This window comes from Chaetomium fimeti, assembly GCF_033439085.1.
Source record: "Chaetomium fimeti strain CBS 168.71 chromosome Unknown B0H64scaffold_5, whole genome shotgun sequence".
In the NCBI taxonomy this organism is placed as follows: domain Eukaryota; kingdom Fungi; phylum Ascomycota; class Sordariomycetes; order Sordariales; family Chaetomiaceae; genus Chaetomium; species Chaetomium fimeti.
Genome location: NW_026944333.1, coordinates 776,601 through 802,923, shown reverse-complemented (window position 1 = coordinate 802,923; position 26,323 = coordinate 776,601). Strand labels below are relative to the sequence as shown.

Below are 26,323 nucleotides of genomic sequence, written 5' to 3'. Positions count from 1 at the left end.
TCCGATCCGAGGCAGCTCGGAATCAAAAGGTATCAAAGATCTCAAAGCTCTTACACTGTCTTAACTAGCACGAGTCCAGTGCTCGTCCTTGATTCCGACTGCTGGGGTTCCCTGACACGGGAGGCGGGGTGTCGATAGTTAACGGTACCTTGCTCCCTCCGCCTGCCCACCCCGAGGTGTGTTTCGCAAAATCACAACCCACCCACCCTGCTCACTTGAACCCCCGTTACCAACTTTGTGACGACAATTACAGATGATGTTTTTATGGTAGATGTGTCCCGTTTTTAGACGAGGAAATCGTCGTTTCTCTCTCGCACATCACCCCCATCGCTCTCCTTCCCAATCGCATGAGCCCCAACCCTCTCGAAACGTTGGTTGCTCAGGTTTTGCTGGGGCGTGGAAGGCGCAGCTGTGCTTGGGATCGGATCAGCTCGACCACGGTTGGTGGGTGTGGCCGTCGATATGTGGAGCCATCCGCAGCCTTTTGTGACTTTGATTGGACAAACGAGACGAAAATAGACCCTGACAGTCTCGAATTCAAAATGCACGGTGGGATTAGACGGACCGCCCCTCGCACCTGGCTTTCTGTCTCTTCCCGCCCAAACCCGTTTTTACACCCTCCCCCGTACCTCCTTCTTTCTCCATCTCCGGGCAGTCACGCACGCCTCCCTGCTCGGTACACGCCCGCCCACGATTTCGGTGACGGGTCGAGACCCCAGACCGAAGACCGCTTGATTGACCTCCGCGTTTGTTCAACATCGGCCTTCTTTTTCCCTTTGTCGCCATGTCGAGCGCAAATAGCCATCCTGGCTTGTCGTTCAGCCTGAGGCGATCGTTCCCGCCGCCACACAACCCGACCAACAAGCCATCCCCGTCGCTTCCACAACACGCGTCGCCGTATCCACCGCACGCCTACCAACATCAACACCAACAACACCCGCCGAGCCAATATCCTCATCACCTCTTCACCCCGCCTTCCTCGCAAATTCCCAACGTCGCCAGCCTCCAGAATGGCGCCCGACCGCCGCCGTCCCAAGCTCCACCATCGCTCCCCGGCCCACGCCAGCGTGCTCCCCCTCCGCGGCAAATGCAACAGCAAACGCCTCCCATCAGCTACCTCCAGCAGTCCCTGAACCCTCAGCCGATGGGACAGCAGTCCATGACGCCCCAGTCCATGACCCCACAGCCTATGACACCTCAGTCGATGACGCCGCAAACCCTCAACCCGCAACCCATGAACCCGCAACAGCTCAGCCAGGCATCGCTGGGGCAGCAATCATTAGGGCAACCGTCTCTGAACCAGCAGCTCCAGCAACCCATGAGCCAGCCACCCATGGCCCCGTCCATGACACAGTCCATGAGCCAGCAATCCCTCGGCCAGCAGTCCATGCCCCCGCAGTCTATGCCCCCGCAGTCCATGCCTCAGCAGCCCATGTCCCAGCCGTCGATGCCACAGCAGTCGATGACACAGCAGCCCATAAGCCAGTCTGTGCATTCGACTCATTCGGCTCATTCGGCCCATTCAAACCACTCTGTCCAGCACAACGACACTGCTAGTATACTGTCAACACCTCGCCCCCCATCGCAACCCACGCTACCCCCGGCCCAACCGCAGATGCCCAAGATCCAGCAGGTACAGAAGCTACCGCAGGTCCAGCAAGTCACGCCAGTCCCGCGAGCACCACCTGTTCAGGAACAGGCGGTTGAACCCGCCCAGGAGAACCACCAGGATGATGACATGGACATTGGCAGTCACGATGAGTCGGGAGAGAGAGATCCGTCCCTCGAGCCCAAGTTGATCGATAACTCGCCCTTCGTCCCCCGCCAGCCCATGGGTGAAGCGATGACACCTCCCCCCGAAGGCGGGAGTTTTCCGACCTTGGAGGCCGTTCACAAGTATGTGCTAAGTTACTGCACTTCTGTGGGGTATGCGGTGGTCATCGGCCGGTCCAAGAAAACAGTCCCTGGGCTGAAAAAGGTGCTGTTCGTCTGCGACCGCGCTGGTAAGCCACCTAGCCGCGTTAGCCCGGAGATGCGCAAGCGCAAGACCACGTCCCGCAAGTGTGACTGCCCGTTCGGCTTCTTCGCCATCGAGCAGCGGACACAGTGGACAGTCCGGTACCGACCCCACGAGAGCCACAAGAAGCACAACCACGGCCCCAGCGAGAGCCCTCTCCTACACCCGGCGGCGAGGAAGCTGGACAGCAAAATGGTTGCAGCCGTCAAGAAGTTGAAGGACGATGGTACGTGTAAGCAAGGTCTTCCATCCCATGGATACTCGAACTGACTTTCTGGTTGTTAGGTGTAGGCGTGAGCCAGACATTAGAGATCTTGCAGACCGAGAACCCCCATGTGCCCCTCCTCCCCCGTGACATTTATAATGCACGGGCTGCCATCAACCGCAATCCCCAAAAGGTCGCTACAGGGCTGGCGGAAAACCGACCAGCTATTTATAGCAAGCCGCACCCGTCGGCCGAGGAGCGCATTCGTGCCGACCTCCGTCGGGAGCTCGCAACTGCGCGAGATGATTTCGACAAGTTGAAGAAGGAAAGCGACAAGGAGATCGACGAGCTCAAGGTGAAACTCCGCGAGAAGGACAAGATCATCGAGAAGTTCGAGCAGTTCATCGATATCTGTAACCAGCGCGTCATGGTCAGCCTTTCCAATAAGGAGGACAGCCGCGCTGGCGCCCCTCCTGCCCCCTGATGGTGGCGGAACTGAAGCATGGTATGTAACCGGGGCTTCATTCCCGGACGTTGATGGGAATGTATGGTCATGAACATGGGATGGGATGGGGTTGGGTTTTTAAAAGAAGCATCGGCGTTAGGTGGTTTCAGGGGTCAGTGGCATAAGGAGGGGAGCGTTCGGAATGAGAAATATGAGCGGTTTGCATGAGCGTTGTTCGGATATCTCGAGGGTTGCTAGGCCTAATCATCATATCATTGTTCGTTTATACACAGTAGAGTTGGCGAGTTTCGGATTGGTGGCAAACTTCTGTAGGTTATGCTCACCCCTAGATCGAGTTGCAGTCGGAGACCACACACCCAACCAAGACTCAATACAACTGTAGACATACCTCCCTTGCGCAAGGTACATGTAGCCCGGTTGATGGATGTGACCCAGAAATCTTGGGCAACTTCGTCACCCCTAACTTGTAAGAGACAAAAGGGTGATGTTATTTGTCAGAGTATAAAGCCTGGAAGCAAATTTAAGGGCCCATGACCGCGCATTCTCTCTCGGGGTTCCTCGTTTCCTTCAGTTATGATATCCCTGTTATTTTCCCCATACTCTTTCTGTTTGTGCGAGACCGATGGTTCAGATGATGCTGTTTCCTGTCGGCTTCTGCAGGTCGCAACAGGGGTCTCGAAGGGGACAGTGCAGACCAATCAGGAACCGGCCCACTCCCGGTGGTCAGGCCCCTGATGCATGCTTTCCGCGACAAGGATGCGGCAGTCGCGTCAGCCCGCCCAGGGGAGCGTGGTGTGAGGAAACACCACTGCAGCTTTTAGTTTCCCGTTCTGGGAGCAATCACTGGAAACCCACCGCCTTCGTGCATTGCAGACTTCCACGTCCATTTCAGCATCGTCTTGCGGAGGAAACACTCGGTGATACCCAGGATACCCATCAAGTTCTCCATTTCGCCTTTTTCTTCTCGACCTGTACTTTTTGCTGCGTCGTAATACTTTTTTCTCGCAATCACTGGCGCCGCCGCGACTCCGCTCTGCGAACGGACCCTCCATACCTACCTACCTATCTCCACGAAACGTCGTCGAACGAGATATGACATCGACTGAACTTTGATATCGACTCATCGAACCCGATCTCTTGCTACCTGACCCTACTTTCTTCTACTATGGAAGCGGCTGTCTCCCCCCCGGCTACTAGCCCGGGGGCAAACGGCGTTGCGACCACTCCCTTCGCAGCCGTCGACCCCGTCCGCGTTGTCGACCACCTTGGCGTCGTCCTCGAAGCCGCCCTTGGCGCAACCCGGACGGAGCTCGAGGCTCCTGGTAGTTTGCTGTCCGAAACCCGCTACCATGACACCCTCCAGCGATGTAATCGCTTCGCGGTGGATTCCCAGGTCGCCCTCTACATCCAAAAAGATCTCGTTCCGACAGACACACTGGAGGATGGGGATGTTGATGATGGTACGATTACTGCAAAAGCGCCCCTTTGACTGGCGCGGCGTGATGCTGACATGACCCCAGGCGCGCCTTCGCATGTCTACACGATATCCTCCGACCTTTCCTCGTCCACGACGACGGTGGCCTTCCTTGTCCTGCTCAAACGGCCCCAACCCCTCGACCCTAGCATCCCAATAACCTCGCAGATCCAGATGCTTAATTTGCCAGGGCCGGCGTACCTGACTGCAAACGCTAGTGAGCAAGGTTCGGCCGCATCGCCCTACGAGATCCTCCAGCTCTACCTCCACAATGGCCTGGCGCCATACTTTGATGCTAGCACCAAGAGCCAGCAGATGCTTAGCGGTGGGAGGGGGCGGACAGATGTGGATGCGAAGACCGGCATCCCGGTTACCAAGAAGAGGTGGAACGACCTCGAACTCAGTCTCTCCCATCTGCAACAGAACGTTGAGATTCCCGAAGTGTCTCTACCGTTTCACCCCATCGTGCAGACAGCGCTGGATGAGGCGACTGCTAAGCAGACGAAACCGACTCTCGATTTCATCCCGCCCGCCGTCCTGCAGGACAGCACGTTCCTCAACAATCTCCAAGCCACTGTCAACAACTGGATCAAGTCCATCCAGGCCATCACGAAAATGACGAGGGACCCCACCACCGGCACGGCGGCGCAGGAGATCAATTTCTGGCTCTCCATGGAGTCTGCGCTTGAGGGAATCGAGAACCAGCTGAGGAGTGAGGGAGTCATGCTCACTCTCGAGATTCTAAAGCACGCGAAGCGTTTCCAGGCCACCGTCAGTTTTACGGCGGATACTGGTCTCAAGGAGGCGATGGAGAAGGTGCAAAAGTACAACCAGCTTATGCGCGACTTTCCTCTTGACGAACTGCTCTCGGCCACTGCCCTGGTTAAGGTCAAGGATTCGATCGGGCAGATCTTTGCTCATCTCAACAAGAAGTTGAGAATATGCCCCTACCCCATCCGCCGTGCGCTTCCCCTGGTGGAAACCATCTCCGGTGACTTGGACGAGATGTTGCACCGCTTGTTGCCGGGCAAGGAGCTAGTCAAGCTCGATTTCCAGGATTTCCGCCGGGTCATGAAGCAGGCCGATGACATCTTCAGGATCTGGGACGAGAACATCAAGGAGTTCACCAACGTTGCGCGTGAGGTTACTCGGCGCCGCAATGAGAGGTTCATTCCCATCAAGATCATCCCCCGGCACGCTGAGCTGCAGGCGCGGCTGAAGTACGTCAGCAAATTCCGCGACAACCACGAGCAGCTCCAGCGGACCATTGTCAACGTTCTCGGCCCCAGGGTGACCGTGAATGGCATTTCCGAAGCCGGTACCAATGGGACTGTTGTTGTCGAGGAGATTGGCGACGTTGATGCTGTTGAGGAGGTTAGGCAGGCCTGGGAAGGTTTGAAAGATGTCGATCTTCTTGATGTCACTCCCGAAGGCACGCGGGAATGGGCTCGTGCCGAGAACATCTACAACGAGCGGACGTCCCGTGTGGAGAACTCTATCATTGCGCGGCTTCGCGACCGGCTCGCGACGGCGAAGAATGCCAACGAAATGTTCCGCGTCTTCTCCAAATTCAACGCGCTCTTTGTGCGCCCCAAGATCCGTGGCGCCATTGCCGAGTACCAGACCCAGCTCATCGACAACGTCAAGCAAGCCATCACCGCGCTCCACGAGCGGTTCAAGCAGCAGTATGGCCATTCTGAAGCCCACGCCATGGCTCAGCTACACGATCTCCCGCCGGTTTCCGGCGCCATCATCTGGGCGCGCCAGATTGAGCGGCAGCTCGACGGGTACATGAAGAAGGTCGAAGACGTGCTGGGCGCTGAGTGGACCATCCATGCCGAAGGCCAAAGGCTTCAGAGCGAGAGCGACTTGTTCCGCAAGAAGCTCGACACACGCCCCATCTTCGAGGCCTGGCTTCATGACGTGCAAAGGAAACAGATCTCCATCTCTGGCCTCTTATTCAACATTACTCGCATTCGCTCGGCCGGAAACGTGCTGGAGCTCGCTGTCAACTTCGACGCTCAGGTGATTGCCCTGTTCAAGGAGACTCGGAACCTAGTGTGGCTTAACTTCCCCGTTCCTCACTCTGTCAACAACGTGGCAAAGGAGGCCAAGCGTGTGTACCCGTACGCCGTCAGTCTGATGGAGAGCGTCAGGACGTTCGCACAGACCAATCGCCAGATCGCGGACATGTCCGAGGTCGCAGTGCTCCTCAGCGGCCATCGCGACGAAGTCTACACCCTGATCGCCAAGGGTGTTCCTCTGAAGTGGGAGTCGTTTGTGAACACGTACGAGGTGCACTTCAAGAATTACGCGCCAAATGTTGGCCTCGACAACTTCAAGGGTGGAGAAAGTAGGCATGTCATGTTCATTCGCGAATTTGGCGCCGCCGTCTCCCTGCTGCAGGCCAAGACCATCACCTTGTCCAACATCCACGCCACGGTACAGAAGGCACTAACCGAGCTTGAGAAATGCCCATACGAGGTGTCCGCCTTCGAATCCCGCTTGGAGACTATTCAAAGTGCCGTCGATCAGCTCAACTTGGAACAATATGTCAACCTCGGCTACTGGGTAGGACGCATGAACCGGCAGATCAAGGCCGTTTTGCTTGCTCGCCTACATCACTCCATCCAGGCTTGGATCGAGGCATTTGAGGACGAGTACCTCGAACGGGCAAGCGATCGCAAGAGGGCTCTCGAGCCTCTTGACGGTGCCAAAGCGGATGTGCCAGTGATCAAGAGGCTGGTACACGAGATCACAATGCGGAACCAGGTCATCTATCTTGATCCGCCCCTCGAGTTCGCTAGGGCTAGCTGGTTCTCCCAGCTACAGGAGTGGATTGGAGTTGTCTGCAACCTGAAGAAGATCAAGGCCACGCGGTATCAGATGTCCATCAGCACTACGGTGTATGATGAGCCCCGCTTCAACGACTTGCCGAGCGAATGCACCCAGGCCCTCCTCAGGGTTCAGACCTCAGTCGAAAAGAAGGTCAACGAAATTGGCGGGTACGTAGACAAGTGGCTCCAGTTCCAGTCGCTCTGGGACTTGCAGTCAGAGCACGTCTACGATGTCCTCGGCGATCAGCTCTCTAGGTGGTTGCAGCTCCTCCAGGAACTCCGGAAAACGCGTCAAACTTTCGACACCACCGAGGTCAGCCGCTCGTTTGGCCACCTCACCATCGACTACGACCAGGTTCAGACCAAGGTCAACGCCAAGTATGACCAGTGGCAACACGACATCCTCATCAAGTTTGCTGGTCGCCTTGGCACGCGCATGCGGGAAGTTCATGCGGAGATCGAGAAGGCCCGTAGGGACATCGAAGGCCAGGCGATCGAGGCCAATTCGACCGCCCAAGCCGTGCAGTTCATCACCACTGTTCAGACCTGCAAACGCCAGGTGAAACTTTGGGCACCGGAGGTCGAGACGTTCAGGCAGGGAGAGTCGACCCTCGTCAGGCAGCGGTACCAGTTCCAAAACGACTGGCTTCATGTCGAACAAGTTGACGGCGCGTGGGATGCCCTCAACGAAGCTCTCGGCCGCAAGGCCAAGATCGTCCAGGATCAGACGGACGCACTCCGGGCCAAGATCATCGCCGAGGACAAGGTCATCCTCGACAAAATCAACGAGATTGCGCTACTTTGGAACGAAGAGAAGCCCGTCTCGGGCACCATCGCCCCCGATGTCGCTTCTGCCACCCTTAGTGACTTTGAGACCAAGATCACCAAGCTTCAAGAGGAATCCGCCATGGTTGCGAAGGCCAAGGAAGCGCTTGATCTGCAGGCTACCCCCGAGTCCTCTCTCGGTGTCATCCTGGAAGAGGTCCAAGACTTCAAGTCCGTGTGGGCTTCGCTCTCCACTATCTGGAATAACCTGAACGAGCTCCGCGAGATCCTCTGGAACAGCGTCCAGCCCAGGAAGATTAGATCATCTATCGACAGTCTCATCAAAATGACCAAGGAAATGCCGAGCAGGATGCGCCAGTACGCTGCCTTTGAGCACGTCCAAAACGTTTTGCGACAGTTCATGAAGGTTAACCCCATGCTCACCGAGCTCAAATCCGAGGCTGTCCGCGACCGCCATTGGACCAAGATCTACAAACAAATCAAGCCTGGGAAACGCTACTCGCCCGTCTCGATGACTCTTGGGGATGTGTGGGATCTCAACTTGGTTGCCACTGAGGTCATCGTCAAGGACATTATCATCCAAGCCCAGGGCGAGATGGCGCTGGAGGAGTTCCTCAAGCAAGTGCGCGAGACATGGACCGGGTATGGGCTGGAGCTGGTCAACTACCAGAACAAGTGCCGTCTTATCCGTGGCTGGGACGACCTCTTTGCCAAGTGCAGCGAGAACCTCAATTCACTGCAGGCCATGAAGCACTCGCCCTACTACAAGGAGTTCGAGGAAGAGGCGTCCGGCTGGGAGGACAAACTCAACCGCGTCCATGTGCTCTTCGACGTGTGGATTGACGTCCAGCGTCAATGGGTGTATCTCGAAGGCGTCTTCACCGGCAATGCCGATATCAAGCACCTGCTCCCCATCGAGTCCTCGCGCTTCCAGAACATCAACAGCGAGTTCTCGGCCGTCATGAAGAAGGTCTACAAGCAGCCCAACGTTCTGGACGTCCTGAACATTCCCAACGTACAGAAGTCCCTCGAGCGCCTGGCCGAGCTACTCAACAAGATCCAGAAGGCACTCGGCGAGTACCTCGAGAAAGAGCGTGTGTCATTCCCGCGCTTCTACTTTGTTGGTGACGAGGACCTGCTAGAGATGATCGGCAACAGCAACGACACCATGCGCATTGCCAAGCACTTCAAGAAGATGTTTGCTGGTCTTACCGGCCTGGTGATGGATGAGGAGTCAGTTATCACTGGGTTTACTTCCAAAGAGGGCGAGGTCGTCCGACTCAAGAAGGAGATCAACCTGGTCAAGACACCCAGGATCAACGACTGGCTTGCTTTGTTAGAGAACGGCATGAAGGCGACGCTCGCTGAACTTCTTGCTGAGGCGATTGATGAGTTTAACCCGATCTTTGCAAGCGAGGCGATTGATCGCGACGCGCTCAATAAGTTCATGGAGACGTATCCCAGCCAGATCGTTGTGTTGGCTACTCAGGCCGTCTGGACCACTTCTGTGGAGCAAGCGCTGGTCGACGGAGGCGCGAACCTGCAAGCCCTGTTCGATCGCGAGGTTCAGGTCCTCCGCATGCTAGCAGACACGGTTCTCGGAGATCTTGATGTGCTGATGCGCAAGACTTGCGAACAGCTCATCACCGAGTGCGTGCACCAGCGGGATGTCATCGAAAAGCTCATCAAGGTTAATGCCCGCTCCAATACCCACTACCTTTGGATGCTCCAGATGCGCTATGTCTACGCGCCCGAAGGCGATTTCTTGCGGCGTCTGCACATCAAGATGGCCAATGCGAAGCTCGCCTACGGCTTCGAGTATCTGGGCGTGCCCGACAGGCTGGTCCGGACTCCCCTTACCGACCGCTGCTTCCTCACCCTCACCCAGGCCCTCTGCCAGCGTCTCGGTGGCTCTCCATATGGCCCGGCAGGTACCGGCAAAACAGAATCAGTCAAGGCTCTCGGTGTACAACTCGGTCGCTTCACCCTCGTTTTCTGCTGTGACGACACGTTCGACTTCCAGGCCATGGGCCGCATCTTCCTCGGTATCTGCCAAGTGGGTGCCTGGGGCTGCTTCGACGAGTTCAACCGTCTTGAGGAGAGGATCTTGTCCGCCGTCTCTCAGCAAATTCAAAACATCCAGCTTGGTCTGAAGCAGGGTGCCGAGGACGAGAAGGCCCAAATCGAGCTCGTCGGCCGCCAGCTGCGCGTCAACGCCAACACGGGCATCTTCATCACCATGAACCCTGGTTATGCCGGCCGTTCCAACCTGCCCGATAACTTGAAGAAGTTGTTCCGCAGTGTCGCCATGTCCAAGCCTGACAAGGAACTCATTGCCGAGGTCATGCTCTACTCGCAGGGCTTCAACCAAGCCAAACAGCTGTCTAAGCACACAGTTCCTTTCTTCGACCAGTGCGCTGCCAAGTTATCAAAGCAAGCTCACTACGACTTTGGTCTGCGTGCGCTCAAGAGTGTACTGGTCAGCTCCGGTGGACTGAAGCGCGCCCGTCTGACTAGCGCTGACGGCACCCTGGGAGCTGAGGAAGTTGTCGAGCCCGAGATCATTGTCCAGAGTATCCGCGAGACCATCGCGCCCAAGCTGATCAAGTCTGACGTCGACGTCATGTCGGAGATTGAAGAGGTTTGCTTCCCAGGCGTCAAGTATGTGCCGGCCAACTTGTACAAGCTCGAGGACGCAATCCGTCGCCTGGCCGCTGAGAGGCATTTGGTTGTCAACGAGCTCTGGATGACCAAGGTACTGCAGTTGTACCAGATCCAGAAGATTCACCACGGTGTCATGATGGTGGGCAACTCTGGGTCCGGCAAGTCTGCGGCTTGGAGGCTGCTTCTGGATGCTTTGCAGCAGGTCGAGAATGTCGAAGGCGTGTCGCATGTCATTGACAGCAAGGTCATGTCCAAGGAAGCGCTGTACGGAAACCTGGACTCGACGACGAGAGAGTGGACCGACGGTCTGTTCACTAGCATCCTCCGCAAGATCGTCGACAACCTCCGTGGCGAGGACACCAAGCGTCACTGGATCGTCTTTGACGGCGATGTCGACCCCGAGTGGGTTGAGAACTTGAACAGTGTGCTTGATGACAACAAGCTCCTGACCCTGCCCAACGGCGAGCGTCTCAATCTCCCGTCGAACGTCCGGATCATGTTCGAGGTGGAGAATCTCAAGTATGCTACCCTCGCTACCGTCAGTCGTTGCGGTATGGTCTGGTTCAGCGAGGACACCGTCACCCCTGACATGATGGTCGCCAACTACATCGAGACACTGCGTTCTGTTGCGTTCGAGGATCTCGATGAGGATGCCGTTGCCACCGGCCAGAGCTCGGCCAAGGCGCTGGAGATTCAAGGCCAGGCTGCCGATTTGATGCATGCGTATCTCACAACGGACAGCTTCATTCTCTTGGCCTTGCAGCAAGCTGAAGCGTTCAACCACATCATGGAGTTCACTTCCGCTCGTGTCCTCAGTACCCTCTTCTCGCTCCTGAACAAATCGGTTCGCAATATCATCGAGTACAATTCGCAGCACTCTGACTTCCCGCTCGACCCTGAGCAAGTTGAGGGGTACATCGCAAAGAAGCTGCTTCTCGCGATGGTGTGGGCCTTGACCGGCGACTGCCCCCTCACGGACCGCAAGTTGTTCGGTGACAAGGTCGCGGGCCTGGCCAACTTCGGCTCGCCGCCGCTGGATGGCACGAGCTCCCTCATCGACTTTGATGTCTCCCTACCGGGCGGGGAATGGTCGCCCTGGCAGAGCCAGGTGCCGACTATCGAAGTCAACACCCACTCGGTTACGCAGACCGATGTGGTTATCCCGACACTGGACACGGTTCGCCACGAGGATGTTCTCTACTCTTGGCTTGCCGAGCACAAGCCGCTCCTTCTGTGCGGTCCTCCTGGTTCCGGAAAGACCATGACGCTGTTCAGCGCCCTGCGGAAGTTGCCCAACATGGAGGTGGTCGGCCTCAACTTTTCCAGTGCCACTACTCCCGACCTCCTCATCAAGACGTTCGAGCAGTACTGCGAGTACAAGAAGACACTCAACGGAGTCATGCTCTCGCCCACCCAAATCGGCCGTTGGCTCGTTATTTTCTGCGACGAAATCAACTTGCCCGCCCCCGACAAGTACGGTACGCAACGTGCCATCTCCTTCCTTCGCCAACTCGTCGAGCACAACGGCTTCTGGCGGACGTCGGACAAGTCTTGGGTTACCCTCGACAGGATCCAGTTCGTCGGCGCCTGCAACCCGCCCACCGACGCAGGCCGTACGCCCATGGGCGCGCGTTTCCTGCGACATGCGCCGCTCGTCATGGTCGACTACCCCGGCGAGCAGTCGCTCATGCAGATCTACGGCACCTTCAACTCGGCCGTGCTCAAGATTATTCCCTCGCTCCGCGGCTACGCAGAGCCGCTCACCCAGTCCATGGTCCGCTTCTACCTCGAGTCGCAGCAGCGTTTCACGCCAAAGATCCAGCCACACTACGTCTACAGTCCTCGTGAGCTTACACGCTGGGTGCGCGGTGTGTACGAGGCCATCAAACCCCTTGAGGCGTTGTCTGTCGAGGGGCTTATCCGCATCTGGGCGCACGAAGCGCTCCGTCTCTTCCAGGACCGTCTCGTGGCCGAGGAAGAGCGCAAGTGGACCGACGATGCCGTTCAGCGCATCGCGATGGAGTACTTCCCAACCATCGACGAACAGAAGGCGCTTGGCGGGCCGATCCTCTTCTCCAACTGGCTGTCCAAGCATTACATGCCTGTCGACCGCGAGCAGCTGCGTGACTTCGTCAAGGCGCGTCTCAGGACCTTCTGCGAGGAGGAGGTCGATGTACCGCTTATCTTGTTTAACGACGTCCTGGAGCATGTGTTGCGGATTGACCGTGTCTTCAGACAGCCCCAGGGTCATTTGATTCTGATCGGTGTCAGCGGCAGTGGCAAGACAACGCTCTCGCGCTTTGTGGCCTGGATGAACGGTCTCAAGGTGTTCCAGATCAAGGTGCACGGCAAGTACTCAGCTGAGGACTTCGATGAGGATCTGAGGGAGGTCCTCCGCCGCTGTGGCTGCAAGGGCGAGAAGATTTGCTTCATCATGGACGAGTCGAACGTTCTGGACTCTGGTTTCTTGGAGCGCATGAACACACTGCTCGCCAACGCGGAAGTGCCTGGTCTCTTCGAGGGCGACGATCTCGCGGCGCTCATGACTGCCTGCAAGGAGGGAGCCCAGCGGCAGGGCCTGCTGCTAGACTCGCAAGAGGAGTTGTACAAGTGGTTCACGGGGCAGATTGTCAAGAACCTGCACGTCGTGTTTACCATGAACCCGCCCGAGGACGGATTGTCGTCCAAGGCAGCCACGTCGCCTGCGCTGTTCAACCGTTGCGTGCTTAACTGGTTCGGCGACTGGTCTGATCAGGCACTCTTCCAAGTCGGACACGAACTGACGCACTCTGTCGATCTGGACAGGGCGAACTGGGGTGCCCCGGATACTATCCCGGTCGCGTACCGCGGCCTCAACCTGCCGCCCTCGCACAGGGAGACCGTCATCAACTCGATGGTCTACATTCACTACTCCCTGCAGCGCTTCAACACCAAGCTACTCAAACAGCAGGGCAAGGTCACCTTCCTCACTCCACGCCACTTCCTCGACTTTGTTGCTCAGTATGTCAAGTTGTACAACGAGAAACGGGAGGACCTCGAGGAACAGCAACGCCATCTCAACGTCGGTCTCGAGAAGCTCCGCGACACTGTCGACAAGGTCCGCGATCTCCGCGTCAGCCTCGCCGAGAAGAAGGCACAGCTCGAGCAAAAGGACGCCGAGGCCAACGAGAAGTTGCAGCGCATGGTTGCCGACCAGCGCGAGGCAGAGCAGCGGAAAACCACGTCGCTCGAAATCCAGGCTGCGCTAGAGAAGCAGGAGACCGAGGTCGCGTCCCGCAAAAAGGTCGTGCTCCAGGATCTCGCCCGCGCTGAGCCCGCTGTCGAAGAGGCCAAGGCGTCCGTCAGCAACATCAAGCGCCAACACCTCACAGAAGTGCGCTCCATGAGCTCCCCTCCGCAGGGCGTCCGTCTTGCCCTCGACTCGGTCTGCACGCTCATCGGCCACAAGGTCACCGAATGGAAGCAGATCCAGGCTGTTATCCGCCGAGATGATTTCATTGCTAGCATCATCAACTTCAACAACGAAAAGCAGATGACCAAGGCGCTGCGGCTCAAGATGCGCAATGAGTTCCTCGCCAACCCGGAATTTACCTTTGAGAGGGTCAACCGTGCCAGCAAGGCCTGCGGTCCGCTCGTGCAATGGGTCGAGGCGCAGGTCAGCTACGCCGAGATCTTGGACCGTGTCGGGCCCCTGAGGGAGGAGGTCGGCTTGCTCGAGGAGCAAGCCCTGCAAACCAAGGCCGAGGCCAAGGCGGTCGAACAGACGATCGACAACCTCGAGACCAGCATCGCCACGTACAAGACCGAGTATGCGTCGCTCATTAGCGAGACGCAGGCGATCAAATCGGAGATGTCGCGCGTCCAGTTCAAGGTTGATCGTAGTGTCAAGCTGCTGGATAGCTTGTCGTCGGAGAGGACGCGCTGGGAGGAGGGCAGCAAGTCATTCGAGACGCAGATCAGCACCCTGGTCGGTGATGTGCTCGTCGCGGCGGCGTTCCTCGCCTACAGCGGTCTGTATGACCAGACGTTCAGGAAGTCGATGATGGAGGATTGGCTCCACCAGCTGCACCTCTCGGGCATCCAGTTCAAGCAGCACAATCCGATGACCGAGTACCTCTCCACCGCCGACGAGAGGCTCGGCTGGCAGGAGAACACACTGCCGGTTGATGACCTCTGCACCGAGAACGCGATTGTCCTCAAGCGCTTCAACCGGTACCCCGCTCATCATCGACCCGTCAGGGCGTGTCACCGAGTTCCTGCAGAGGGAATGCAAGGATCGCCGGCTTACTGTCACGAGCTTCCTGGACGACTCGTTCACCAAGCAGCTCGAGAGCTCGCTCCGCTTCGGCAACCCCATTCTCATCCAGGATGCGGAGCATCTCGACCCCGTGCTTAACCACGTCCTCAACAAGGAGTACCAGAAAACAGGCGGTCGTGTTCTCATTCAGCTCGGCAAACAGCAGATCGATTTCTCGCCGAGCTTCAAGATCTACCTGTCGACGCGCGATCCCTCAGCTACCTTTGCTCCCGATATCTGCAGTCGCACGACCTTTGTCAATTTCACGGTCACGCAGAGCAGCTTGCAAACACAATCCCTGGCGGAGGTGCTCAAGTCGGAGCGTCCGGACGTGGACGAGCGGCGTTCGAACCTCATCAAGTTGCAGGGTGAGTTCAAGGTGCACTTGCGGCAGCTCGAGAAGCGTCTCCTCCAGGCGCTCAACGAGTCGCGCGGCAACATCCTCGACGACGACAACGTTATCGAGACGCTGGAGACGCTCAAGACGGAGGCGGCCGAGATCTCCATTAAGATGAGCAACACCGAGGGCGTTATGGCCGAAGTCGAGGAAATTACGCTGCAGTACAATGTCATTGCCCGGTCGTGCAGTGCCGTGTTTGCCGTGCTCGAGCAACTGCACTATCTCAACCACTTCTACCAGTTCTCGCTGCAGTACTTCCTCGACATTTTCCACTCTGTCCTTCACGGCAACCCCCACCTAGCCGGCGAGCTAAACCACACCGTGCGTCGCGACATCATCGTCAAGGACCTGTTCGTGAACGCGTTCAAGCGTACTGCGCTGGGACTGCTGCAGAAGGACCGCGTCACCCTGGCGATGCTGCTTGCTCAGGCGTCGCCTTACAAGATGGACAAGGGGCTGCTGGATGTGATTTTGGACGAGCGCGTCGAGGGCAAGGATGTGTCATCGGACGTGGCGGCCAAGGACGACGTGTTCGTGCGTGCCAAGCGGATCTCGGCGCTCAAGGAGAGGCTCGACGGCGTTGCGGACGCCGACTGGGACAAGTTCTTCAGCGAGGAGCTTGCCGAGAACTTCGTGCCCAAGATCTGGGACGACAGCGCCGAGCCTGCGGACCAAGCCCTCATGTCGCTCCTGCTTGTCAAGCTCTTCCGCCTTGACCGCTTCGTCCCAGCGGCCGAGCGCTTCGTCACGCTAGTCTTTGGCTCCGACCTCTTTGACGTGGTCGAGGACCTCAAGCTCACGGTCGACCAAGTCTCGGCCACCCGGCCGGTCTCGCTGGTCTCCAGCCCTGGTTTCGACGCCTCGTACAAGGTCGACTCGCTCGTCGAGCGCATGCGCGTCCGCTGCACCAACATCGCCATGGGCTCCAACGAGGGCCTCGCCAGCGCGGACAAGGCCATCGCCAACGCGGCGCAGACGGGCTCGTGGGTGCTCATCAAGAACGTCCACCTGGCGCCGACGTGGCTGCAGAGCCTGGAGAAGCGCATGGAGTCGCTGAACCCCAACAAGGACTTCCGGCTGTTCCTGTCGATGGAGTCGTCGCCCAAGATCCCCGTCAACCTGCTCCGCGCCAGCCGCGTGCTCATGTACGAACAGCCCGCGGGCGTGCGCGCCAACATGAAGGACTCCATGTCGTCGCTGTCGACGAGGTCGGTCAAGAGCCCCGTGGAGAGGACGAGGCTGTACCTGCTGCTGTCCTTCTTGCATGCCGTCGTGCAGGAGAGGCTGCGGTACGCGCCCAACCTGGGGTGGAAGGGGTTCTGGGAGTTCAACGATGCCGACGTAAGTCGTTTTTCTTTTTGTTTTATCGTGGTACATACATCCAACAGCTGCTAACCCAACCAACCAAACAGTACGAATGCTCTGCCTTCGTCATCGACACGTGGGTCGACGCGACGGCGCAGAACCGCACCAACATCGCGCCCGCCAACATACCCTGGGACATGATCCGCTACCTGGTCGTCGAGACGTACGGCGGCAAGATCGACGACGAGGGCGACTTCCGCGTGCTGCACGACCTCGTCCACACCTTCCTCACCCCGGCCGCCTTCGAGATCGGCCACAAGCTTGTTACTGCCGCTGAGGATGCCACCGCCGCCGCCGCGGACTCGGTCGAGCTGGTCGTGCCCGCCGGCACGTCGCTGCAGGAGTTCATGGGCTGGATCCAGCGCCTGCCGGAGCGCGAGCCGCCCACGTACCTGGGCCTGCCGGCTAATGCCGAGAAGTTGTTGCTGGTGGGGCTGGGGCGGAGCTTGATTGGGAATCTGAAGAAGGTGACGGATTTGTTGGATGAGGGGGAGGCGTTGATAACGGAGGGTGAGGTTTGAGGGGGTGGTGTGAGGGTGTGATGGGTGGGGGTGGTGTGTGAGGGTGTGATATGGTGTGAGGGTGTGAGGGTGTGAGGGCGGGTGTGGTATGGTGCTGGGTGCGTGTGTATCAGGATCTGTTTTACATGGTCGGATTGGTGGTGTGAGCTCTTCGCTTTTTTATCTTTGTTCTCTTACAGGTTAGAGGAGCAACGGAGAGCTGTTTGTTTACTTGGCATGGTGGTGAGATACCCTCTCTGTATTCGGGTTGTGGTTTATTTGTCTGTCGTGTCTTCATCTCTTGCGGCTGCTTGTATGAGGATCGGTGTAATTCACTATCAATGTTTTGTTGAGCTCTCGCGGGGAAAGGGGCGAGTTCAGGGGTAACTGACAGCACTGCTGCTCCAGCGTGTTGTGCAGCCGCTCAGTCACATGGTATTTACCCATAAACATGATCGAGCGATGTAGCATCTGGCCCAGAACCCGCATGAGACCAGGCGGGCGGTAGTTTCGTCCGATCTCCCAGCGTGCCCCCTCACCCCTCTGCCAAGCCCGGGTTGCTTAGGCCGAGATTTGACTCATGTAAATATTTCCCAAATTCCGTCCCAACTTGGCATCTCAATAAACTCTTACCAAAATAACTAGACCTAAGGTATAAATTCTCTTTTACATTAGCCATCTTTTTTGGCTGTCGGATCCAAGATACCTATTGGAACACTACATATTCACATCACGACCTACTCTCGATTACCCAACAGCACCCCCCCCCTCGTCCACCATGGCATTCACAATGCACTCCCACTCGGGCCAGTTCTGCCCCGGCCACGCCAAGGACCAGCTCGAGGACATCATCCTGCACGCCATCAAGGTCGGCTACAAGACCATCGGCCTGACCGAGCACATGCCGCGCACCAACCCAGCCGACCTCTACCCCGATGAGGTGTGTACACCACCTACCATACCCAGCAGCCACCGCCTCCCCCCTCTTAACCCCCCCTTTCACCCCTTTCCACCCCCTTCCCACCCCCCTCAAAACACCACCACCACCACCCAAAACCACCCAACCACACCCAACCCACTCACTAACCCCCACCACCACCACCACCACAGCTAACCCCCGACACCCCCCCGGACGCCGCCCTCGCGCTCCTCCCCCCGCGACACGCCGCCTACCTGGCCGAAGCGCGCCGCCTGCAGGCCCACTACGCCCCGCAGATCCACATCCTGATCGGCTTCGAGGGCGAGTGGATCCGGCCCGGCTACGGCGCGCTCGTGCGCGAGCTGGCCGCGCACCCGGCGGTGGATTATTTCATTGGGTCCATACACCATGCGCGGGGGGTGCCGATTGATTATGATGCTGCGTACTATGCGCGGGCGGTGGAGGTTTGTGGGGGTGGTGGTGGTGGTGGTGATGGTGGTGGTGGTGATGGTGGTGGTGATGGTGGTGGTGATGGGTTGGGGGAGGAGGGGTTGTTTGGGGTGTATTTTGACGAGCAGCTGGATATGCTGCGGGCGCTGAGGCCGAGGGTGGTGGGGCATTTTGATTTGGTGAGGTTGTTTAGTGCGGTGCCGGGGAGGGAGTTGAGGGGAGAGTGGCCCGCGGTGTGGGAGAGGGTGGTGAGGAATCTGGAGTTTGTGAAGGGCTATGGCGGGTGGTTGGAGTGTAACACGAGTGGGCTGCGCAAGGGGCTGGCGGAGGCGTATCCGAAGAGGGAGATTGCTGAAGTGTGGACGCGCATGGGGGGGCGGTGGACGTTTGGGGATGATAGCCATGGGATTGCGCAGGTTGGGACGAACTACTGGAGGGGGTTGGAGTATTTGGAGGGTTTGGGGGTGAAGGAGCTGTGGACGCTGGAGAGGAGGCCGGTGGCGGGGGCGGACGGGGAGACGGAGCTAGTTGAGAAGGCGGTGCCGATTGAGGAGTTTCGAGCGAGTTTGAAGTTGGAATAGGGGGATATAGAGATGGGGGGTGGTCTCTCGCCATTTGGGTAGTGTGGCTATTTAGAAGGGCTGTGAGTGAGAGCCCCAGCTGGTCTACAAACACGACACAAGGTTGAAACAAAACTCGAGTGCCCCAATTCCTTGATTAGCGATGATGGTAAGTAACCTGTGCATGTCGTGTTCTTTTAAGCTGGTCATGACATAACAGAGCTCTAGAAGACGGCTGCCCTCTTGTCAACCTTTTCCCCGCTCAAGCCGTTAAGCAATTCCCCGCGAGAAAGGAAAGGAAGACTGGAGATTGTCAGGTTGGTGCTGGAATTATAACCTGAGATGCCGCTTGAAGGAAAGCACAGGGAAAACAGGATAGCCACATGCAATATGCCTGGATCTGGGGGGGTGCTGCTCCTTTCGTCTTCTCTCCATCACCTGAGCTCCTTATATACAAAACAAGGAGAGAATACCACAGAAAACGCCCCCCCCCCCCCTGACACTTCGCCCGTTGCTGGCCAGGACGCAAGCCCCATTCTCGCAAAAGTCACACATATCCTGTGTGGATCCTGCATATCAAACCTTTTCGTCCCACTCCACAACTCGACCCAGCCAAAGTCCACAACCTGCAGCGAATTCCCTCGTCCCCGAACTGTTTGATCCAATGATAGAGTTCCCAACTCCACTCGCTCTCCATTCTCTCAAAGAAAAGCCGCAAACCAAGCCTTGGCCTCCAACAAATTCCAACAAGGTCCGCTGGCTCAATGGCAGAGCGTCTGACTACGACTGATGTACGACTCCCTCGTCCTCTGGGATATCGAGGGAGGATTCAATCGAGTGATCAGGAGGTTCCAGGTTCGACCCCTGGGTGGATCGAGATGAGTCTTCACACGACCAAGCCCTTCTTTTTGACAATATTTTTAGTTTGATAGATAACTCCTATTCTTCTCATTATATCCAGCTGCCACATAGTACCCCGATTGTCAGTAGTCGGTGTAAAATAGAGCAAGTTGGATATTTGTTTTGAATATGTCGATGGACAGTCGGGTATGGAGCCGCTTCATGTGCCCTTCCAGTTGAAGCTTCGTGATGTCGATGGCGACAGTGGTGGTTCAGGGTATGACGGACCACAGCATTGAATCAAGACACATATCACATGGACATTTGGCCTCCTACGAGGCACCCTGGCAAACTGGTCTCTCATTTTCCCTTTCAGCGGCTTCTAATTGACCGCTCAAGGGAAATCTTCTTGCTTCCATGTTAGCCAACCGAGTCCTTGTGTTAGCTGTGATGTTATACTGACAGATCACGGCCTCTGGGGCTACAGGGCAATCAATATCCATGGCCATCACATTTAGAAAGAACGTCATGGCGTCCCATGCACTGCCCTCGACGCCTGAATAGATAAATCTCTGCCGCGCCTGCACTCACCACGCCTGGGTGATCTGTAGTTCCTGCCTATTTCCTCACTCATCCCTTGGATGGTTTCATTTTTGTGATTTGAGCAATACGAAGACTGCCGGAAGATAAGAATTGAGGGAAAGAGCAGCTCACCCACAGTCATTGAAACCTGTACCCTAGAGTTCGTTCGAATCGAAGCCCAGTGGGCATTTGGGAGAAACATGGGGTAGGCACGGAGACCATGTCAACGTCATCCGTGTTTAACCTCGATTGCTCTTTCCCTCGTTAATAACTAGGGCACTCATTCCATTGTGGGCTTTGGCAATATATTATATTCGGCCTGTCAAAACCCACCCTCCCCTCTCTTCCTTTTCTTCTTTGCCGCCCATCAAGATCACCCTCGTAGGTACCTACCCATCACGCCGAGCCTCGCCACACAACGATTTTCTAACCTTGCTATGCTACTGCCGTTACAGGCACGCACCATCCACGCCAAAGTCTACGTGTTCCAGATTTCTGCGTGTTCAAGATCTGTATGTTCTCTCGTGTGGCTGCTATCCTAATCAGTATTTGTTTTACCGTTAGCTGATGAGAAACAGATCCAAACCATCACAAGTACGACGAGCACTCCTCGCTAGTCGGCCGTGGCATGCCATGCTGATGGTGTTTTACAGTGCCGGCCTTACCTCCCTCCTTACCTCCTTCCATAATTTCGCTCGAGGGGTTGACGCCCCGCGTAGCGGCGGCGGCGGCGGCGGCGGCCGTTGAAGCATACGTCCGTGCCTTAAATGGCACCGGTTCGACGACGAAAGCGGTAAGCCTCTTCGTATTTTATTTTTATTTTTGGTGTATTTTCATATATTAATGCTGGAGGTACCTACCTACCTAGCGACGGAAGGCACGTAAAGCCGCCCGAAGGGCGAAGAAAAGAGCGGCCGAAGCCGCTGCGACTCGGGCCTCCGCCGCCGCCACTCAGAACCAGACCCCCGTACCCCCGCCCCCCGCCGCCGACGCCGCTCCGGCCGTCGCCTGTCCCATCTCACAAGTGGTGGTGAAACAAGATGAAGTAAGTTCACTTTAAACTAAGGAACCCTAGGAAACTTCTTAACACGGCGCTCTAGATAAAGATAGAGAAGTAGTTGTGCTGCGTCCGCCGCCGCTACCAAGACCCCGTCTGCCGGCACCACCGCCCCAGCCACAGACAGTCCGCTCGTCAGCGGGGATAAGAACACGATGACACAGGATGGTTACCCTAAGGAAGCAAGGACCAAGGGAACATAGATAGTCTAGACGGTCGGTCTCGGTACGGTAATAATAATGGAAACTCCAAGTTTTATACCCATTCCATATGAATCATCGGTATACATAAACACAATATCTACACAGTATTGTTCGCAATCCAAGAGTCCGTAGACAATCCCAGCCAACAATAGACAACGACGCAAGGAACTGGACCTGAAAGACCAAAACAGAGGTATCCGAAAGACACAACCAGCACCCGCACGCCACCTCTCATCGCCAACGGCGTATAAAAACATATCCCCCAGGTATTTCGACACCTCCCGCATAACCAAGCTTAATCAGGGGCCCAGTGTCGTCCGTTCCGTCGTTGTAGAGGCATCAGAAGTCATCTTCGCCCTCGCATAGTCCGCCCATCCCGCCAAACTCTCCTGTAATAAGGAACCCCAAAACCGCCTGCCAGGAAACCCCATCCGCCAGAGCCCGCCCCTTTGCCTTTTGGTTTTGGAAACCGTTGTGAACACCCTCCCCAGAGTAAAAAAGCAGGCCATTGAACGCCAGCCATAAAAGCAAAACCCGCCCGAGGAAAACAAAATTGGAACACCGGCCGGCTGACCCGCCGTGCACGGCAGAGGTGTAAAAAGGGGGGGGAGGGGGCAAGGAGAATAAAAACAGAATTCGCGCCAAGGAGTAGGAAGAGGAAGAGGAATCTAGCCAGCCACTTCAAAGTGCCAGGCCAGTCCCATCGCCAGTCCACCTGTACAGCGCCAGGAGTTCCCTCCGGCGCTGGTGCTGCTCACCGAGGTCCTCGGGCACGCGACCGCGTACCTGAGCGAGAGCGCTGCGCATGACTCTGCTGAAGTTGCGCTGCGATGAAGGGTTAGCATCTAACAAATCATGTGTTTTTTTTGCGTAAGGGAAAAGAGCCTACCTGATACTCGGTGTTGAGCGTCACCACACACGCCTCGTGCGCCCGGATGATGGTCTCGCACGCCTTGACCACGCTGGGCGAGGCCTCTAGCTGTAGTTTGTCGGCAATGAGGAGCAGCAGGAACGAGCCCTGGAGTAGATAGATGCCAAAGAAGAAGGGCATGAACTCGAGGCCGGGGTCGTACTCGAGGATGTTGCTGATGGCCTCGGCAGCGCTGACCGCGTGTCCCGTCGCCGTGATGAAGCCCTGGCTGCTGATCCAGAGGTCGTTGTCGTCGAGGAGATTGATGGGGTCCCACTTGCCGGTGAGGAGGATGTGCAGCACGTGCATGACATGCGTGCCGTACGCCATGACGATGCGCGTCTGGATGTCGCTCTCGGTCATGCGGCTCGAGCTGGTGTGGGCGCTGTGGACGCTGTGTCCTGAAGGAGTGCCGGGTAGGTCGTTTGCTGTTGGGACACCCGCTGCCTCGGCAGCCTTCTCGTCGGCAGCCTGCGCTTGCGCGTTGAGGCTGAGGTGTCGCTGCTCAAACTTCTTCAGGCTCTGCTCGTACATATCCAAGTGGCGGGTGATTTCGGACGTCTGGTCATCCCACTCGCGAGACGAGCGGAACCCGACACCGAAGCGAGGATGGTTCCTCGCGTGGTTGAGGTCCACGATCTCGCCGAGAATAGTCATCAGGGGCAGGAAATAGCCAAAGATGCTGTGGCCGGTACACACGAACGAAGGCCCGCGCGCCCGGTTCTGGCCAGCCTCGGGGTCCGAGGCGAGAACATTCGGGTCTGTGTAGGCATGGAAGTTGCCGTTCTGGTAGTCGGTGTCGTCCATGGGTTGGAAGAGGCCCTCGCATTCGATATCGAGGAGGAAAAGCGGGCGATTGTAGCAGAGCGCAAGATGGCGGTCGACGATGTAGACTAGCCACCAAATACGTCGCCTCTCCTCGCGTTCTTCCTCAGTGATGACGCCGGGAATGCCCATCTCGGAGCCATTGTTCTCGTCATCGATATCCGCCGAGCCGCCCTGGCGGCTTGCTGGCGCATTCTGAGGTAGTTCGCGGCCCAGCTTGAGCTCGCGGGCGAGCGACCATGCGGCGTTCCACCATCGCAGGCTCGCTCCCTTGTACTCACTCGCGGAAACAACTGTCGCCAAGTGGATGTAGGTGATGACGTCGTCGAGAGTACCGGCCGCACCGAAAGCGCCGGATTCGCTAGTGAGTGCTTCCATGCTGATGGATCCGGGGAGCGCGACGCCAAGGCCGCCCAGAGCAACACCATCGACGATGGGGCTCGAAACAGGCGACGCCTCTTCCGAGGGTGTGTGAATGAGCGGTTTGAGGAGGCTAACAGTCAGTTCTAGAAGCTTCTGGCAGATCTTGCCACGCGCCGAAGGGACGCTCGTCAAGAACGGAGCATCGCTTGTCTGCGCAGCAACCCACAGCATGCTCGCCAGGAGTGCCGGCTGGCACTGGCGGGGCTTGCTCGGGTGCAGGAACGACCGCTTTCGGAAGACGAATCCTAGGACGTAGGGGGACATGGGGTGCATCTGGGCCGACGACGAGCTCGCGAAATAGAGGTCAATGAGATCGCAGGCAAGAGGAAGCGGGATGATGTTGCCCAGGTGCGGGATCAACGGCTCCAACACGGGATAGCGGAGGTGCGAGTGGTTGTAGCCGTTCTGCGGGACGTGCGAAGCGAATTGCGGCGGCGGGGACGACATGTTCATCCACCCACCCGGGGATGCTGGCTCTCCGCCCATCGGATAAGCGCTGAGCGGGCTGTTCGCGAGGCGGAAACCATTGGCGGCATTTGCGGAGTAGCCGGTCGGGCTCTGTGTTTGGAGAGCATACGGCAGATCGGGGTAGCTGGACATGTTTCCCTGGTTGGGGCCGTAGGATCCATGTGGCGGACCGTTCATCATGTGCGCGCTCATCTGGCGCTCGTATGCCGGATGGACGGACCCGTATCCGTTGAGGTCCAGCGCTGCCGGGCTGTCGAGATGGTCTCTGTCGAGAGCGCCGGGGTGGCTCGTCATGTGCCCCGGATGGGCACTCATGTCGCCCAAGGTCTCGATGCTTCCTGTCCTCTGCCCCCGTAGCTGGTCCTCCGACATGTCGGTCATGCTCTTGTCTGAGGCTGATGGCTGATCAGTGTTCAAAGTCAGGATTGGCTTGGTGCTGCTTGGTGTGTCGCTCCGGCTCTCTGCGGACTGGCCATTCTCGCTTGCCGTGTTCTCGGACTTTTGGCCATTCTGGCCTGCGGCGGCGGCGGCTTGAGCGGCGGCTTGTTGGGCCAGGTCTTTCCGAGACGCCTTGCCGCGCTTCTTGCGTTCGCGGATGTACTCGCAGCCCAATTGAAACTCTACTGAAAGTTAGAAGGTGCCGATGTTCCGGGAGAACGAGATCTGGTCTCACCAATGCAATGGGCACAGGGATGTTGGCCATCGCATTTCGTCCTTAGTTGGTTACACTGATCGCATGCTCTGCTGATCCTCCTCCGAATCGGCCCAGCTGCCCCGGCAGCTCTAGCGGCGGGCCCGTACGGATGTTGCCTGTGCTTTGGTTGAGGCCCAGCCCGGGCGAGGTGAGGGTTGTGGACGCCGACGTGTTGCTGGAGCTGCTGAAGTGCGTAGTGAGAGCCGGGAGCGAGTGAGTCGAGTCCGGCTGCGTGAAGGTGGCCGGCCGGGACGTGGCCGTTGGACATGAGCGTGTTCGACGGGATGTGGTAGGGGGAGAAACGGTGCAGCGGGTTCGACAACATCTTGACTGGAGATAGACGTGGTCGTTGAGGAAGGGTGGCGGGGTATAATTAGCTACTAGCGAGGTCGTCAAGACCGTGAATTAGAACATGTGGAGACGGCCGGCTTCGAGCGAGTGCGGGCAGTTGGTTGAAGCGATGGTGCGTCTGGGTCGAAGAGCGGGGACGACAGGTGGGAGCCCGTCGACGGCGACGATGGGGAGGTGGGGGATATCTATAATCGACCCGCTCTGCTGGTGGGTTGCCGGGCCCAGAATTGGAGAACGGCAGTCGGACGGACCGAAGTGAGCTTCCCTCTGGGGTAAGGTCAGTGACAGGCATGAGCATTGATGAGTGTGCTAGGATAGATAGCATTGACAGACACCAAAACAGTGGACGGTGATCCGCGCGGATGTGAGCGAGGGCGGCACGGCCTGCTGCACGATGGATGCAGCACCGGATGGCGGGGTTTGGGGAAGGGGGGGGCGTGCCTGGATGGACAACGGACCAACCGGCAGGGGAACGCGGGAGGGAAACGAGCCTGGCCGAGTACCAGAACGTGGAGGGCAGGGAAGATGGGATCACCAACATACCGGAGACAAATCGAGGGCAAAAACGGCTTGGCCGTCTGCGGTGCCAGACAAGGCCGGGTCGGCCGTTTCTTAACACCTTTCCGAACCCCTAAAACCGTAGAACCTGAGGAACGTTTCCCTGAACGCCCGGGTTGCCCGTCGTCGATGAGGTGCTGCTTCCTCAGTCTCAGCCTCAGAGCGATGTGCCGTATATTGCTCGAGAGGGGCCGGAGGGGGCGAGAAGCACCAAAAGGGCCAAGGGATACCCGTTTCGAACAAGTGAGCGAACCGGTCAATTTCTGGCGCTGTTCCTGCCTCGGGGGGTACTCTCTGCGAACCTGGCTGTCGGCTTGGCGGGCATGCACAGCAGGAGAGGCGCGAGAAAGCTTGCGGGCGAGACTGGATGCGATTGGCGACAGGGGGAGACGGTTTTTGGTCCAGCACAATATCGAGTATCAAGTTTATATTGCGAGGGCAATATAAGTCGGCGGGACGGGAGGCGTTTATG

The 26,323-nt window shown here is 57.6% G+C and overlaps 5 protein-coding genes and 1 non-coding gene across 6 annotated transcripts; 5 read left to right on the top strand and 1 right to left on the bottom strand.

The window, feature by feature from the left end:
• Positions 1-784: 784 nt before the first annotated feature.
• Positions 785-2,706, top strand: B0H64DRAFT_418075 (uncharacterized protein; the record flags this gene model as incomplete). Its single annotated transcript, XM_062805293.1, has 5 exons — positions 785-1,921; positions 1,955-1,983; positions 2,017-2,106; positions 2,137-2,243; positions 2,303-2,706. The coding sequence occupies 5 exons, from the start codon at positions 785-787 to the stop codon at positions 2,704-2,706; spliced, it is 1,767 nt and encodes a 588-aa protein (XP_062657570.1).
• Positions 2,707-3,853: 1,147 nt separating this feature from the next.
• On the top strand, positions 3,854-17,040 carry B0H64DRAFT_462451 (dynein heavy chain, N-terminal region 1-domain-containing protein; the record flags this gene model as incomplete). The annotated part of the gene is made up of 4 exons (XM_062807551.1): positions 3,854-4,148; positions 4,209-14,661; positions 14,747-16,487; positions 16,559-17,040. 4 exons carry the CDS (start codon positions 3,854-3,856, stop codon positions 17,030-17,032), a joined length of 12,963 nt encoding a protein of 4,320 aa, XP_062657569.1. The 3' UTR covers positions 17,033-17,040.
• Positions 17,041-17,617: 577 nt separating this feature from the next.
• On the top strand, positions 17,618-19,202 carry B0H64DRAFT_433301 (polymerase/histidinol phosphatase-like protein). Its single transcript, XM_062806040.1, has 3 exons — positions 17,618-17,951; positions 18,122-19,109; positions 19,169-19,202. Exons 1-2 carry the CDS (start codon positions 17,790-17,792, stop codon positions 18,959-18,961), a joined length of 1,002 nt encoding a protein of 333 aa, XP_062657568.1. The 5' UTR covers positions 17,618-17,789; the 3' UTR covers positions 18,962-19,109; positions 19,169-19,202.
• Positions 19,203-19,690: 488 nt separating this feature from the next.
• Positions 19,691-19,816, top strand: B0H64DRAFT_t113. Its single transcript has one exon. It is a non-coding gene; the product is annotated as a tRNA-Arg (tRNA).
• A 564-nt stretch (positions 19,817-20,380) lies between these two features.
• Positions 20,381-21,622, top strand: B0H64DRAFT_462443 (uncharacterized protein; the record flags this gene model as incomplete). The annotated part of the gene is made up of 6 exons (XM_062807550.1): positions 20,381-20,625; positions 20,818-20,874; positions 20,927-20,956; positions 21,016-21,155; positions 21,231-21,407; positions 21,473-21,622. The coding sequence occupies exons 1-6, from the start codon at positions 20,583-20,585 to the stop codon at positions 21,620-21,622; spliced, it is 597 nt and encodes a 198-aa protein (XP_062657567.1). The 5' UTR covers positions 20,381-20,582.
• A 484-nt stretch (positions 21,623-22,106) lies between these two features.
• Positions 22,107-25,446, bottom strand: B0H64DRAFT_179430 (fungal-specific transcription factor domain-containing protein). The gene is made up of 3 exons (XM_062798887.1): positions 24,922-25,446; positions 22,512-24,868; positions 22,107-22,447 (listed from the first exon to the last, which is right to left on the bottom strand). Exons 1-3 carry the CDS (start codon positions 25,265-25,267, stop codon positions 22,304-22,306), a joined length of 2,847 nt encoding a protein of 948 aa, XP_062657566.1. The 5' UTR covers positions 25,268-25,446; the 3' UTR covers positions 22,107-22,303.
• Between the last annotated feature and the right edge of the window lie 877 nt (positions 25,447-26,323).

What these genes read in the sequence shown, in the direction of transcription:
- B0H64DRAFT_433301 (XM_062806040.1), top strand. Translation starts at nt 17,790, where the DNA reads ATGGCATTCACAATGCACTCCCACTCGGGCCAGTTCTGCCCCGGCCAC. An exon ending in CCGACCTCTACCCCGATGAG is followed by an intron (nt 17,952 to 18,121) that starts GTGTGTACACCA and finishes CCACCACCACAG; the next exon opens with CTAACCCCCGACACCCCCCC.
- B0H64DRAFT_179430 (XM_062798887.1), bottom strand. Translation starts at nt 25,267, where the DNA reads ATGTTGTCGAACCCGCTGCACCGTTTCTCCCCCTACCACATCCCGTCG. An exon ending in TCCCTGTGCCCATTGCATTG is followed by an intron (nt 24,869 to 24,921) that starts GTGAGACCAGAT and finishes AACTTTCAGTAG; the next exon opens with AGTTTCAATTGGGCTGCGAG. An exon ending in CGCTCAACACCGAGTATCAG is followed by an intron (nt 22,448 to 22,511) that starts GTAGGCTCTTTT and finishes CCTTCATCGCAG; the next exon opens with CGCAACTTCAGCAGAGTCAT.